Below are 15,494 nucleotides of genomic sequence, written 5' to 3'. Positions count from 1 at the left end.
TTTGAATTTAATAAGTGCAATTCTTAAAAAATAGTTTGCATATAAATATTTGATAAAACTTTGAAATACAAGCATACCTTCTTCAATAGGCTCATATTTTTGAATGATCTCAGAAGCAATACTTTTATTAATGTCAAGTATATACTGCTCTTGTGTCAAAAATTGGGCCAGATTCTTTTCAAAAAGACATTTCCGGTTTTCAGAATACATGTTGAAAATCTCAATAATTTCTTCTCTGTGTGCAATAATTCGATAAATTGTTCTAAATTCTTCTATGGTGATTCTTCCTTGCTTCAGCCTGTCATTATCCTACTAAAAAAAAATGACTGGTGGGCTCACATTGTGAATATAAAAAATACACAAAATGAAGACGTTAGAGTATTTGTGTAACATATATACCAACTTATACTGGAAAGAAGTTACATTGGATTCTTATTTCAGATAAAATACATAAAACTGCATGAAATGGTGCCAAAGTTGGGGAAAGGTTAGTGGATCATCACCACTTAAAACCCAGTGGCCAGAGCTGCCCAGTTTAAGTGAAGAAGTGTATCCTGCCCCTGGGGAGAGTTAGAGCCCTTACGCAGTTCTTTACCTGGAAAGACTTGCCCGAATTCAGGGGAAGCTGCTAGAGATTCTTCCAGACTCAGGACATCCCAGAACCATTTGGATTTACCTCAGACCTTCTCCTCACTGTGGTGATGACATATGCCATCCCATAGAGCTCACTATAGTCTGCTGTTTTGTCCATGCCTAGTTGGTTTCCTCTATCAAAAGCTTTGTTTTGGGCACTTGGAAACTGAAATCTAGGACATGGGTCCATCATGAAGGGAAAACAGACCTGTGGTTTCAGATCTGCTCGGTCTGAATGGGAAAGGAAAGGTGATCCAGCAGGGGTGCAGGATTGCAGAGGGAAATGTTGACTCTGAGAGGTCATGGAACTTTCAGGGACATGTGTCCTAGAGTCAGAAATATGAATCTAAATATCTGGAGGGGGATACAGGCTTGAGATGAACATGTTGGAGTTATTCCTGGGTGGATGTTTGTAAAGAAATGGTCAGAAATAAGAAGACCCTCTGTGTAAAAAACAAAACAAAACAAAACAAAAACAACCCGATAGCCATAGTTGGAATGGAAAGAAGTATGGGAGAAGATGAGGATTCTAGGTTATCTTTCAATTACACATTTCATTTTGCTATTCTACTCTATTTGAGTAGCTTCTTGAAACCATCCAAACAGTATGTAACCCCATGTCATCAATAGGCATCCTGCACCATAAATGGCAGAATAAATCAGTCATTCAAGATCACTGTAAATACAGAAGCTGCAATAGGTGGTAATACTTTGAGGAAGCGGAATCTGCATAATCACAGAAGGAACTGGGAGAGGGACAAACAAGGTCAGTTTCGATGAGAAAGAGTAGCTTCACCTGGTTGTTCTGGAAAATTCACATTTGAACTTTATGAGATAAGAGACAGGAAAGTGGGCTGGGTCCAGAATCACTGTGAGGTTCTGAGTAGGAAAATGACTAGCAAAGGAGAGGTTTAGTTGTGATTAGTTGTGCATTACCAATGGGAAGAGAAGGAGAACTGCAGGTAAGGGAAGAGAGAAGATGCCATCCAGGTGGGAGGTGGTGAGTAGAAACTAAAGAACAGGCGTCAGTAAAATTATGAAAAGAGAAGTCAGAAGGATTCAACACATTAACATTTTAGATGCATGAGGGAGAGAAGTCAAGAAAGTCTGGAGTTGGGGGAGAGTTAGAATAACTAGTAGACTTAGAGTATCACTTACAAATAAAAAACTGAGGTATAGGAAGTGCACCTTAGAAGGACATTTAATTTCCAAAAAGTCTATTTATATTTTAATTTTCTCAATACATTGCAAAGTACTTAAGCCTAAGTACAAAAAGCTCATGTTAAAGGGCCACTGTATTGTGGTGAAAAGCTGACAATCTGTAGACAGTCAGAGCTGACATTATATTCCTAGCTCCAAAGTATGTGGGATTTTGAACGTCTCAATTTAACTATGAGCTTCATACTCTTCATCTGCAAAATGGGGATAGATAGCACTACTTATGTCAACAGGTTGCTATGAGGATGGAGATATCAGTGTATTGTTAGGTCTTATCTATGTCTGTTTCCCTCACACCCTCCAGCCTAGTGTCTCATCTTTTGACAAATTTAACTATAAAACAACCCTAAGGTAAAACAGAGGATAAACATGCTGGAAATGATCTCTTCACTTTTTTAGGAAAAGTTCACTGGTGGTTACCAGAGAGTTTGATCTGAGGAATCCAAGAAACAGTCTGAGCTGGGAATCAAGTAGGAAGAGCACCAGCTTAGTTCAAGGAGGAGCATTAATTTACACATACAGGGCAGCTTGAAGAAGCAGGGGCTGGAATGGAGCCCCAATGGGAAGGAGACGGTGATAAGCTTGGGAAGAAGGTTGGAATCGGTGGTTGTCAAATGAGAAGTTGGGTCTCCAGAGCTCATTAAACAATAATAGCACGTTAAATTAGATAATCTTAAAAATAATTCATATTATCAATAATCTCAGTAGACTATGAAGTTCAACTTACTGTTTTGAAATTCTGGATTTTGAGGTCCACATAAGTCAATGTTATAGAATTAATTTTTTTTAATTTAGCTCCATTTTGCTCATAATTTGTCTAAGATCTTAAGCAGGTCAATAAAAATCAAAGTGTGCCTGTAATTCCCTAAACATTTTGTCATGTAAAATTGTATGAATTAAAAACTTTTGTCTTACTGAATAGCAGCATACAATAAGATGTACTTTATCCACTAAGCAATGAAAATTTTGTTTCTTTCAAGCAGGATATAAACTTGCCCATCTGAAATGTCCTCTGGTAACTCGTTCTGTTTTGTTTTTCCCTAAAGATTGAAGTTGTTATCTGATACTAGAAAGAATTAGAGATATAAAGTTGAAACAAAATTCCACAAATCCAAATAATTGCTGCAATTGATCAAACCCAAAGGAAATGAAGGGTCAAAAGTTAATCAAATTACCAAAAAAGAAAAACCACACACAAGAGGTGAGAATCGTACCGCTGAAGATGGGAAGTTCTAATTCTGATAGAAAGAGAAAAGGAAAAGGAAAGCAACAAAGGGTAAGTAATAAGAAGAAAGATGACAGAGCGTCAGCAGAAGGGAAAAAAGAAGAAGAAAAGTGATAAGCAAGGAAGGTTCAAATCTGAGTACTGAGGCACATAACAGCAGCCACAACGTGTAGGGTACCAATGTATTAATATCTCCCCTGTAGGAGGGAACTGAAGGTCAAAAATCTTATGTAAATTGTCCCCAGTCTCACAGGCATGGTAGACCAGGACTTGAACTAACTCCAAAACAATAAGGACAAGCAATGGGAGGAAAGAGAAAACAATACACCATTGCACGTATTGAGAGTATATGTGCAGAAATAAATTGCGTCAAATACAAGTCTGATCTCTTTAACTCTCTTAAATTTCTCAGTGTTTCTCCTTTGTCTTCAGGACAAAATCCAAACTATTGTGTGGAATCCAAGACCCTTGAAGACATCACTGATGATTTCTGCCCTCACCGTCTTCTCCCTTGCACTTCACACTGCCTGTGCTCTGAATTAGTTGCAGTATAAACATCAAGCTGTCTCTTGCTATTGTAAAGGCTGTTTCTTCTGCCTGGAATGCCCTTCTTTTATTGTACTTCTTAAGAATTTCTACTAATCCTTGAAAAAGTGTCCTTCTCTAGAAGTCTTCCCTTATGTCCCTCTGTGTCTCTTCCTAAGGCCATGTTAGAGAGTCCTACTCAGGATTCTTATACGATTCTGTACCTTTTTCTCTCCTAGGGTTTATTACACTGGAATTAAAGCCTTTTTTTTCTACTTCTCTTCTAGAATTGCCAAATTGTCTCAGACAGGAAGTCTGTCATCTGTTTCTTGTATCCTAAGTACTTATAAGAGTGCCTGACTGAGGTCTTCAGAACTTGGTCCAGCACCTAAACAATTTTATGATCCTGGTGAAATATGTTCATTTAATTGGATAAAGGAGCTAAAAATCTCCCTAAAGCTAGGGAGTGTAGGAAAACTATTTTAAAAAACATATTACAGAAAGTATGCAAAATCTCAGGCCCCACTGCAGGGAATACTATAGCTTTTTAAAATGTTACATATTAATCATTTACAGTTTACAACATAAAATAAGAGTAATGAAGCCATCTTTCTCCTGCTTACAAAAAAAAAAAAAACCATGAAGCTCATTAAGTGGTTATTCTTTGCAAGCATTACAAAAAGAACTTTCCCAAACAACTCTTTCAATATTTATGTATAATTTAAAAATATATCTTTTACCTTAAGACTATGAACCCCATGAAGGTAGATATTTTATCCTTATTTTTATTCCCAGTACCTGGTACTGGACCTACCCTAAAGTAGGAGGCTAGTGATTATATGTTTAAATGAATGACTGAATACAGGAGGATAAAAGAACATATTAAAATAATTCTAGTGTTAGTCATTCTGATAGTACACTTTAGAAAATAGAATTAAGCCTTTTCATTTTGTTACCATTCTCCATTGCTCAGTTTGTTAGTAAAAAGATGAAATGTTGCTTTAAAAATGACATCAGGAGAAAGCTGATCTATCAAAACAAGAAATTTTAAAATAAAATATAACATTTAAAATTATCTCTGAAATTACACTAAAAACAAAGTATTCAGAATATATTCTAGGAAATCATATGACTGGCAACTTTCTTCCCAAACTCTGACATACTTGTTTAAACTACCTGGCAAACTTGGTTTTTTCTCTTTTTTCATTCTGTTTCCTTCTGCTTCTATTGTACAGATACAGCAGCCAGAGGCACCCAAGTTCCAGTCTTTCCTGAAAAAGGCCTATTTGCATACCTTGGAGACTGTAGCCTAAGGCCAGGAGCTTGTGCACACAAGCTGTTTCCCAGAGGACACGCCCCTTGATAGCCTGGCTCTGGCGGCCAGTGGGGCTTGTGTTCACGGGTTAGGTAGAACCCTGCCAAACAAAGAGAAAGTCCTTGGCCGGCAGACCCTCTGGGGCTCTGCTCAGAGGGGATGGACTGATGCCCCCATCTTCCAGTCTTTCCCTGAAAGATGTCTATTTGCACGCTTTACAAGCTGCTGCCTGAGGGTCCAGCTTCCAATCAGCCTGCATCTAGATGCTGCCTGATCCTCCGTTATGAGACACTGCCAGGTCCTGGTACACACTCAATGACTGGGAGCCATTAAGAATGGAGTAGGCCGGGCTTCCCTGGTGGCGCAGTGGTTGAGAGTCCACCTGCCGATGCAGGGGATACGGGTTCGTACCCTGGTCCGGCAAGATCCCACGTACCGCGGAGCGGCTGGGCCCGTGAGCCATGCCTGCTGGGCCTGTGCATCCGGAGCCTGTGCTCCACAACGGGAGAGGCCACAGCAGTGAGAGGCCCGCGTACGACAAAAAAAAAAGAATGAAGTAGGCTGCTTGGACTATCACAGAGGTTGAGAGACAAACCAGAACCAGGGCTGAACTGAGTGATAAGTTTCATCTCCTACGTGAGGCCACCCCTTCAAGACTGGCACAGGGGGCTGTTCCATCTAAGGCACAGAAACCGACAGAGAGTAAAAGAAAATGAAGAAACAGAGGAATATGTTCCAAACAAAAGAACAAGATAAAACCCCAGAAACAGACCTTATTAAAACAGAAATAAGTGAATTACTTGATAAAGAGTTGAAATAATGGTCATAAATAATATGGAAGTTCCTCAAAAAACTAAAAATAGAACTACCATATCATTCAACAAGCTCACTTCTTGGCACTCATTCAAAGGAAACAAAATCACTATCTTGAAAAGCTATCTGCACCGCCCCGTGTTCATTGCAGCATTATTTATAATAGTCAAGACATGGAAACAACCTACATGGATAAAGAAAATATGAGATATATATGTGTGTGTGTATATATGTATATATCATATAAATATATATAATATTTTTCATCCATAAAAAAGAAGGAGGGCTTCCCTGGTGGCGCAGTGGTTGAGAGTCCGCCTGCCGATGAAGGGGACGCGGGTTCGTGCCCCGGTCTGGGAAGATTCCACATGCCGCGGAGCGGCTGGGCCCGTGAGCCATGGCCGCTGAGCCTGTGCGTCCGGAGGCTATTCTCCGCAGCGGGAGAAGCCACAACAGTGAGAGGCCCACATACCGCAAAAAAAAAAAAAAAAAAAAAGGAGGAAATTCTTTAATTTGTGATGTCATGCATGGACCTTGAGGGCATTATGCGAAGTGAAATAAGTCAGACGGGCAAAGACAAATACTGTATGATCTCATGTATATGTGGAATCTAAAAAAAAAAAAGAACTCATAGCTAGAGAACAGATTAGTGGTTCTCTAGCTATGGTGAAGTGGATGAGAACAGCTAGGGCGTAGAAGAGGGGCAGGATGGATGAAGGTGGTCAAAAAGTACAAACTTCCAGGTATAAGATAAATCATTCTGGGATGTACTGTACAGCGTAGTAACTATAGATAATACTGCTATATCATATATTTGAAAGTTGCTAAGAAAGTACTCTTAAAGGTTCTCATCACAAGAAACAAAATTTGTACCTTTGTGAAGAGATAAATGTCTACTAAACTTATCATGGTAATCACTTCACAATATATACATATATCAAATCATCATGCTGTTACACCTAAAGCTAATACAATAATATATGTCAATTATGTCTCAATAAATAAAATTGGGGGTGGGGGCAGAGAAAGACTCATTAAGATTGCTCAGGAAGAGTTTGTTAAGTAAAAAGAAAGAAAATTAAGAACTCAACTTTAAGAGGAGAACAGAAGAGGAATGCTAGCAGGACAGATGGAGGAACGATATGAAATTTTAAAGAAAAACTTGGAGAGAGTTATGTCTTAGGAGTTAGAATAGAGAGAAGTTTAAGAAAAGAGGGATAAATAAAATGCATGGAGAAGCTAACCATTGAATTTAGCATTTTCGAAATAAAGAGGTTTTCAAAATAGGTGTGAAGGCAAAATTTATTGCAATGAAACACTGAACAAGTTGCAGGAAGAAATGTAAAGGATTCTTTCAGTTTATCTGCTAAAAGAGAGACTGTAACATTTAGAAGAGGATATGGTGCAATTTATTTTTCAGATAAGATTAAAAATAAACTTAGACTCTGGAGAACCAACTAAGGTAGGAAATCATAAACTCAAGGTGGAACAAAACACAAATGTAAGTGCCTGAATTGACCCAAGTTGTAGATTTGTAGGGCAGAGGCAGCAGAGAAATATCCTAACTCATCTCTCTGCCTTCTAACTCCCAATCCATTCTATACTGCTGCCAGATTTATCCTAAAATATGCAATATTTCCCTGCTCAAAAAATGTCAATGGCTACCCATTGCCTACAAAAGCAAGTCCAAATTCCACGGCCTACCAGTCAGGATTTTTATCATCTGGCCATAACTTGCCTTTGCAGCTATTTCTCACCACTCCCTTTGGAGCATCCTACACTCAAGTCATGGCTGCTTACCTTTGATTCTTCAACCATTTCTAGCAATGTGATCTACACATATTACTTTTCACTCCTCAAGGTCCAGCAAGAATGCCACCTCCACCACGGAATTTTTTAATAAAAGCCCGTTAGAGTCTCTGTCTTCTCAGATTCCCTGTTAGTATTACCTAGGAAATTTATTATAATCTACTTCTAAAACAATAATTTCTGTATTTCTTCTCTCCTTAAATAGACATACAGTTTATTTTTTACAATCTGCGGTTTCTAACAGAGTGCCATGCACATACTGTAGATTTAATAATGGTTACTAACTGCTTAGAGAATTTGAAAACTTAAGGTTAGTCCTATAATAATATAAATTCTTGAAATTGAAGATGATACTATTTCATACTCAGCAAAAATCAAGAGTGTAATCTAAGACTAGCTATATGTATTGAAATGGCACATAATATTTCCTAAAAATAGCTATGCTACAAGTTAAAGATAATAATAAAGCAATCAAAAAAATTTTAGTGAAGGGATAAAAAAGAAACTTAGAGAACTGCTGCTCAAGCCATGACTAAATAATTAATTTTGTAAAAAGAAGTTTACAATATTTCGACAGGGTCATAAATTTACATGTTCTTTACTCAAATTTTGTAATAAAATTTCACCTTAGAAAATAAATTCATGTCACAATTTATGTCAGCTTCTTAGGAAATCAATGAATGTAACGTAATTTTCTATATTTTTTGAATGATCATGAAGTAGCTTCAACTAATATTTATCGAGTGCCTACTTTATGCCTAGCTTGGTACTAGGTACATTCACAAACGATATCTTATTTAATATTCAGAACCATCCTTCAAAATAACTATATTAGTATCCCCATTCTGCAGGTTAAGACATTTGCTCAGAGATTTCTGGCTTGCCAAGTACTATACAGCTAGAATCTAATAGATTGAACAATCTCCACATCCACTGAGCTTGCTAATAACAACAGCTGAGCAATTTTTTTTTTTTGTGGCCACTGAAAACAAATATTCATTATGATTCATTTTATTTGCTCTGGCTAAAATGTGTACCCTGAAGTGTGGAAAGATTAGCAACAAAAGTTAAAGCAAAAGAGTCAGATGTTTAAACTTAGTCTTCACCTTTCCAGAAAATTCAGTTAGCCAATACATTTCCCCTGAGCATATTACTTAATCAACATTTTAATGCATACACAGCAATTTAGCCTAAGGCAAAAAAGTATTTTCTATTAGAGGGCCTAGGGGAATTATTTTAATAGAAGAGAATGGTTTATCATAATCATCAGCCTTGTTTATATGTAATTTATGCTTCTAAAGTATTTGAGGTCATTTTAAAGGGTTTTTTGAAGTATTCTAAGCAAACTCTGCCCCTCTAAATTCTATAATTAACATTGTTTTCATAGCTACTTTAAAAAGGTTTTGCTAAACAAAATAGACCTTCAATCCTGCTATGTCCAAATAATCATAAATTTCAGTTAATGAGCTATTTATTTACTTGTTATAACTGTTGAGCATTGTACATGATGCTTTTCAATATGGCATGCATTTTACTCAAGTGGATTTCAAACAGCTATCTCTATCTTGCAGATAATTCAAAGCAACTTGATAATCACTAAATAAGATTTTCAATATTTCACATTTGATACAGATTCAGCATATTACTACCTATATTGTGTTGAATGTGAATTTCATTAAACCTGAAAGCACATAGCTGTTTCTCCCTTCGGGCAATACCACTGGGGGAAAATTCTATGTGTAAAGGTCTTTCACAGAAACTTGTGTTCTTCACTTGTGGTATTAGACATGAATTGATTAAAATTCTGATAGCTTATTGCAGCACAAGCTATTTGGATTCATAGAAACAGCTCTGAATTCTTTGTCTTTTACTGCAGTCTCCTGAGAAGTACAGCTTTTCTTTTTCAAACCTCCTCTTTGTGGTTAGTAAACATGAGGGCTAAATCTTATTGAGAAAAATGCTTGTTGGGTCTGCTGTGTGTTTCTGCCTATTTTCTAAGCAGAGGCACCAACCACCTTTCTTCAGGACTAGCTCTTCAAGGATGTTTATGTAATGAAGAGATAGTATCCCCCTCCAGAGGAAAACTGCAGGTTTTTTACTGTCCAGGATAATAATGATTATGACAGCCTCCAGGGCAAAGATCAGACAGGCCTACAGCCCATAATAAAAGCTCTGGCTTTCTAAACTTGAGGTCCCTCTCAGGTAATGCCACCCACTGCGCGTGCATGTGTCACCTGACCCTCCTCACATCACACTTTGGGAACGGGGCTAGGAGAAATGGCACCAAAATGTTGATACTCTCGCAGTTGCTATTTTTGTGAGTGCCAAGCTGTCTTTTTTCTCTGAACTGGAAACCTGCGTCTGCCAACATCCCTAAAACTATATCAGGCTAACTGAGTAGCTCGCAGGTAAGGTAACACAAGCTTCCCAGTTTCAACCAGATTGTGTTATCTGGCTACTCACTTTCAAGAAACAAAATCATATTCAGGATGCCTATCTTCCTAACTATCTGAGCTGGCCAGTCTAGTATTCTTGCCTGACTCGCCAAGAAATCTGCCATCTTCTTAGTGCAAAACTCAGCTATCACTTGGCTTTTTCTTTTTTTTTTTCATGATCTTTCCCTTTGTCCTCTAGTGACAGACTTGATCCAGGTTCCCTTCCTACTAATTCTTCTTTAAACAAAGAGAATTTACAGTTTGTCTGCTTTGAGGTGAGAAAAATGCAATTTTTCTGAAGATTGCCCATTCCTTCTATAAATCACTAACATCCAATCCATTTACCATTTCATCATTTATATGATTTGATCTAATCGGATGACCAATCCTCATCTGATGTGAACATTCCTGCATTCTCAGCAGATTGTTCTAAACTAATAACCTGGCATGATTTCAAATTTTATCAACAACTCATTTTACATCTTACCTAAACTCTTTGTCTTGATTATAAATATATTTAGCATAATTAACTGCTTTAATTCTTAAGAGACTAATCTTTCATATGTATTTTCTTCAGAAAGCATCCAAGTAGTTACTGACATTTTCCAATATTGGATTAAGTCCTTCCTAGGGTGGGGTGTTCAGAGGGCAGATATTATCTCACCTTAAATATATACTTCACATGAATAGTACTGCACCGAATATCTAATTTTTCAAGTAATTTCAGAGTTTTTTCCAGGGTAATTTTTCCACATTTAAAGTCATCCCGAACCATGGACAAAAACCATGTACGAAGAACACCAAAAAAAGAAGTTAAGGAAATTCTCACAGAAAGTCATTAAGTACTTAAAATGACTAAAGAATATTTTACCTCTCTTCAGTTCAACGTTTTTATTTTCAGAGGAAAGTCTATCTTAGGCTTAAATGAGAAAACACTTTTATGATAAATAATATTTTTAAAAAACTAAGTAGGCACTACTCTGTGGTAAAGGTATGAAAGGGTATAACACAATAAAAATTGCAGGAAAACAATAAAAATTAACATTTGAGAAATCAAGCTATTACTTGGGAAACAACAGTCTATTTTCTGAAGACGTGAACTTGGGAGACAGCTGGACATCAACACTTGATCTCTCTCAGCATTAGTTTCCTCATCTGAAAAGTGGTCAAATTAATACTTCCAGAAGGTGGGGGCATTAAATGAGTCCAAACCATGTCTGATATGATTATTACCACTACATTAGCCAAATGTCAGGCTACACGCATGCCCCAAGAAAGCAACATTTTAAGGACCATAAAAAAGAGTAAAAAAAAAAATGCCATGGTGAGTGTCTATTTAGTATGAAAGACAAAAATAATCAAGCTTGCTTATTATCTACAGAGAAACTACAAAAATTAGGACACTTCAAATTGAAAAACTAAGGTTAAGAAGAATTAATACAACAGTCTATAAAATCGTGAAAGTTATTGGTAAAAATTGTTCAACAACACACTCAATTTCAGATTGTTAGAACTAACTGGAAACCCTTCAAACTAATGGCAAAGACTTAATATGGCAAAGCTCATGTTATTATAAGAAAAAGATACAGGAAGCTAGGGAAACCCAGAAAAGCTCAGGGCAGAAAGGGAAGCAAGCAGTTTTTGCTTAAATGAGAGAAACTTAAGTTCAGGACTCTTCAAAAAGAATGAGAAAATAATCAAGGAAAGGGGATAAATCAAAAGAAAGAGGAAAGAGGAACAGAAAGCACTCTGAGTGGATATTTGTTCTCCATATTTTCATGACCTGTAGTTCCGTTCCTCCTCGCTTAGAAGTTTCTCCCCATTATGAGTTGCCACAAGTTCCAAATATAATTAACTCTGCCCTTGCAGGAGAGGGATTTCTTGAAACTCATCCACGGATGCCACTGCTCCTTTTCTAGAAAGAAAGCAGAAAACATAGTGGTTTGTTGCCTTTGTTCTTTGGAGTTAGCTCAACACTTAAATCCCACAGAAACCATATGTAACATGTGGTCTCTTCACTTCACTGCCCTTAAAACTTTCTGGTTTCTTGCTTATGTTCTGACCATTTCCCAACCCACAATGTTTATAAATAAGGCATCTCTTGCTGCCTGGCATTTTCCCATGAACTGCCATCGTACCTCATTTTATCTTTACTGTTTTGTTTAAACCCCTCAAACCTTTCAGCATGGCGTGCTTCCATTGGGTTGGGGACAGTTATTCTGAGGGCCTGATTATACATCAATGCCATTGTGGTCCCCAAAAGGTGCAAAGGGTTGCCAGGCACTCTCTAGAAACTCTGGGCTGCTTCTCTAGATCCCTGACAACATATAATGCACACAGAGACACACCGCTTTTGAAAAAGGCTGTTCTGGAGGCTAAGTTCTTAAAATCTTCAAAATTCTTATAGCTGGTTGGCTGGGCACCACACTGCCAGGTGACTATCATGTTTTTCTTTTGGTCTGAACACCTAACGTGATATCACTGAAAGTTCCATACTTCATAGAGAAAGCTTCTTTATGACTTCATCAGGAGACTCAGAGCTTGCCAGACAACCTGGTTTTTCATGGTCAGAGATGGTCATCTTAAGCTGAATGTGTAACATCTTGATGGGAAGGTTGTCCCATGGAATGTTTTCTCATCTTTGAACACTATTTCAGAAGCTCTGCTTCTGCTACAACCAAACATGTCACTTAGCGATCTGAGTAAGAAAGAGAAAGAAAAATTAATTCTCAGACTGTTAATACAGGCTCCTCCAGGGGAATTTGTAAATGCCTTTGATGATCTCTGTCTGCTTATCCGTGATAAAAAACTCATGCACCATCTAGGTGAGTATGCAGGCTACCAACACTGCCAAAAATATTACGTCCCACTCTCCATCGATGGGAATGTGGTCCTCCTGTCTCACCACAACGTAGTGGGTGACTACCGATTTTTTGACTACCAGAGCAAACTTTCTTTCAAATTCGACCTGCTTCAAAACCAGTTAAAAGACATCCAAAGTCACGGCATCATTCAGAATGAGATGGAGTACCTGAGGACTGTTGTTCTGTGCGCCTTAAAGCTGTATGTGGATGACCACTATCCAACGGGGAACTGCAATGTGCTGAGAAAAACGGTGAAAAATAAAGAGTTCTTGATTGCTTGCATTGAAGATCACAGCTACGAAATAGGAGATTACTGGAATGGCCTTTGGAAATCGAAATGGATTTTCCAAGTCAATCCATTTCTAACCCAGGTAACAGGGAGAATTTTTGTGCAAGCTCACTTCTTCAGATGTGTCAACCTTCATGTCGAAATCTCCAAGGACCTGAAAGAAAGCTTGGAAGTAGTTAACCAAGCTCAACTGGCTCTAAATTTCGCGAGGCTTGTGGAAGAGCAAGAGAATACATTTCAAGCTGCAGTCTTAGAAGAATTACAGGAGTTATCAAATGAAGCCCTAAGAAGAATTCTACGAAGAGATCTTCCAGTGACCCGCACTCATATTGACTGGCAGAGGATACTCTCTGACTTGAATCTGGTGATGTATCCTAAATTAGGATGAGTCATTTATTCAAGAAGTGTGTTATGCAACTGGATGATATAAAGGATTGCTCATGATAACTGTCTTGACCTGATTACTTTGTTTCAGGGGGCAGGGAGGGTGGCAGAGGTTATTTGCCTAAAGTTGAGAAGCCACTAGACATGCCTGTCACTTTGCAGATGCAAGTTTGGAGGGGGGTTTGTTTTTTTGAGGAGGGGATGGTTGGTCACATCACACAGCTTGTGGGAACTTGGTTCGCCTATCAGGGATTGAACCTGAGCCTTCGGCAGTGAAAGCGCAGAGTCCTAACCACTGGACCTCCAGGGAATTCCAGATGCAAGTTAAATTAGGGACAAGTCTACCAAATCATTTTATTCAAGGAATATTTACCAGTAAGTCAAGAAAATGATGATGGAAATTAATTTTCATAAACCTTAACTGATTATTCATTGATGTTACTCACAGTCTTGATCAAATACTTTTAAACAATACCTATTGACTAGGAGAACCATTTCAAATTCCCTGGCTTAGCATTCCAAGGTCCCCCATGACCTGAGTGCCCCTATATCTTCCATGGATTTAACATGGCTAAACTGGACTTTAGGACTGGATTTAACCACCTTTTCCAAAAAGCCTAAGAGAAGCCTCACCAAAAGTGTTCTCTACATTTCCTATATGTAAACACCTTCTAGCTCTAATTTTGCCTTGAAACTTTTCCATCCTAATTTGAATATTAGACGTGTGTGTTTGTCGTCTTACTCTTAATATACTAAGGAAGGGATTTTTTGTTTCATTCATACACAGTGTAATGGAAATCTATGAAATTTTGAGTTAGAATATCTAAGTTCAAGATTCTACCAATTACTGATTCTACCTGATTCTACCAATTACAATCAAATACCTGATTCTACCAATTACTACTTTTGTGACATAAGGCAAGGATAAAATATATGACTTCTTTGATACCCAATTGTTCCATTTGTTAAATAGGGGTTAAATGCATGATGTTTTACATACAATATGTGAGCAATAAATCATTCACGAATAAATAAATGTTGAAGAGAGGAGAGCTTCCGTAAGTCTCTCAGGTTGGCCAGAGCTTCACAAGCAACATTTCCTAAAGATGAGAGTATCTGAAGCATCATTCCTCAATCCAACCAAAGCTCTCTATCTTTCAGGAGTTCTAATATACAAATATCTCTGATTTGGAAATACAGTTTTGCATTTTGAAGATCTTTCATAGTGTCTGGCATACGATAAGAATATAATTCCTACACTGTATTTTCCTGGCAATACATTCTTGAGATCTTATTATATGTCACATGAAGATAGATCCCTTAAGGAGGCTCCAGGGACAAGATTTATTTTCAGACTTAATCAATCAATGTCCCAACAGGAAACAGATGACAAATACAGATATGATAGTTCAAAGAGAGTATAATGAAGGGATTATCCAGAAAGATGTGGGAACACAAGGGACAGTGAAATACCATGAGAGCAGTTTACATCTTTAGGTCAAGGTTAGGGAGCAGTCACTAGAACCTGGAAGGAGGAGTCAATATAATGGGTCACCAGAAGAAGGGCTATACCCTTCTGTGGAGGAACGTTCCAGCCCAAGGAAACCCCCCCAGGAAGAGAGTCAAGGGCATAAATATTCTTCTCCTGCTTCTGGCTTCTGTCAGAGCTCTCCATTGGCAAACCCAATCAAAAATGAGAGGGCAGGACTTCCGGGTAAGATGGCGGAAGAGTAAGACGCGGAGATCACCTTCCTCCCCACGGATACACCAGAAATACAGCTACACGTGGAACAACTCCTACAGAACACCTACTGAACGCTGGCAGAAGACCCCAGACCTCCCAAAAGGCAAGAAACTCCCCACATACCTGGGTAGGGCAAAGCGGAGAGATCCGCACACAGAGGATCGGTGCCGAGCGGCACTCACCAGCCCGAGAGGCTTGTCTGCTCGCCCGCCGGGGCACGCAGCGCTGGAAGCTGAGGCT

General features: G+C 38.3%; 2 protein-coding genes across 2 annotated transcripts in view; one reads left to right on the top strand and one right to left on the bottom strand.

The window, feature by feature from the left end:
* PLCZ1 (phospholipase C zeta 1) overlaps positions 1 to 10,748 on the bottom strand; it is a gene marked incomplete at both ends in the record, with an annotated part of 48,261 nt that extends 37,513 nt beyond the window's left edge. The window contains 2 exons of the mRNA XM_082635602.1: positions 78 to 309; positions 10,638 to 10,748. Coding sequence (XP_082491728.1) covers positions 78 to 309; positions 10,638 to 10,748 — 343 coding nt within the window. The remainder of the gene's footprint in view (positions 1 to 77; positions 310 to 10,637) is intronic.
* Positions 10,749 to 12,656: 1,908 nt separating this feature from the next.
* On the top strand, positions 12,657 to 13,514 carry CAPZA3 (capping actin protein of muscle Z-line subunit alpha 3; the record flags this gene model as incomplete). The annotated part of the gene is made up of 1 exon (XM_082636269.1): positions 12,657 to 13,514. The coding sequence occupies one exon, from the start codon at positions 12,657 to 12,659 to the stop codon at positions 13,512 to 13,514; it is 858 nt and encodes a 285-aa protein (XP_082492395.1).
* Positions 13,515 to 15,494: the final 1,980 nt, after the last annotated feature.

This window comes from Mesoplodon mirus (genome assembly GCF_964341445.2).
Source record: "Mesoplodon mirus genome assembly, chromosome: 11".
Taxonomy (NCBI): domain Eukaryota; kingdom Metazoa; phylum Chordata; class Mammalia; order Artiodactyla; family Ziphiidae; genus Mesoplodon; species Mesoplodon mirus.
This window is presented reverse-complemented; position numbering and strand designations above follow the sequence as displayed.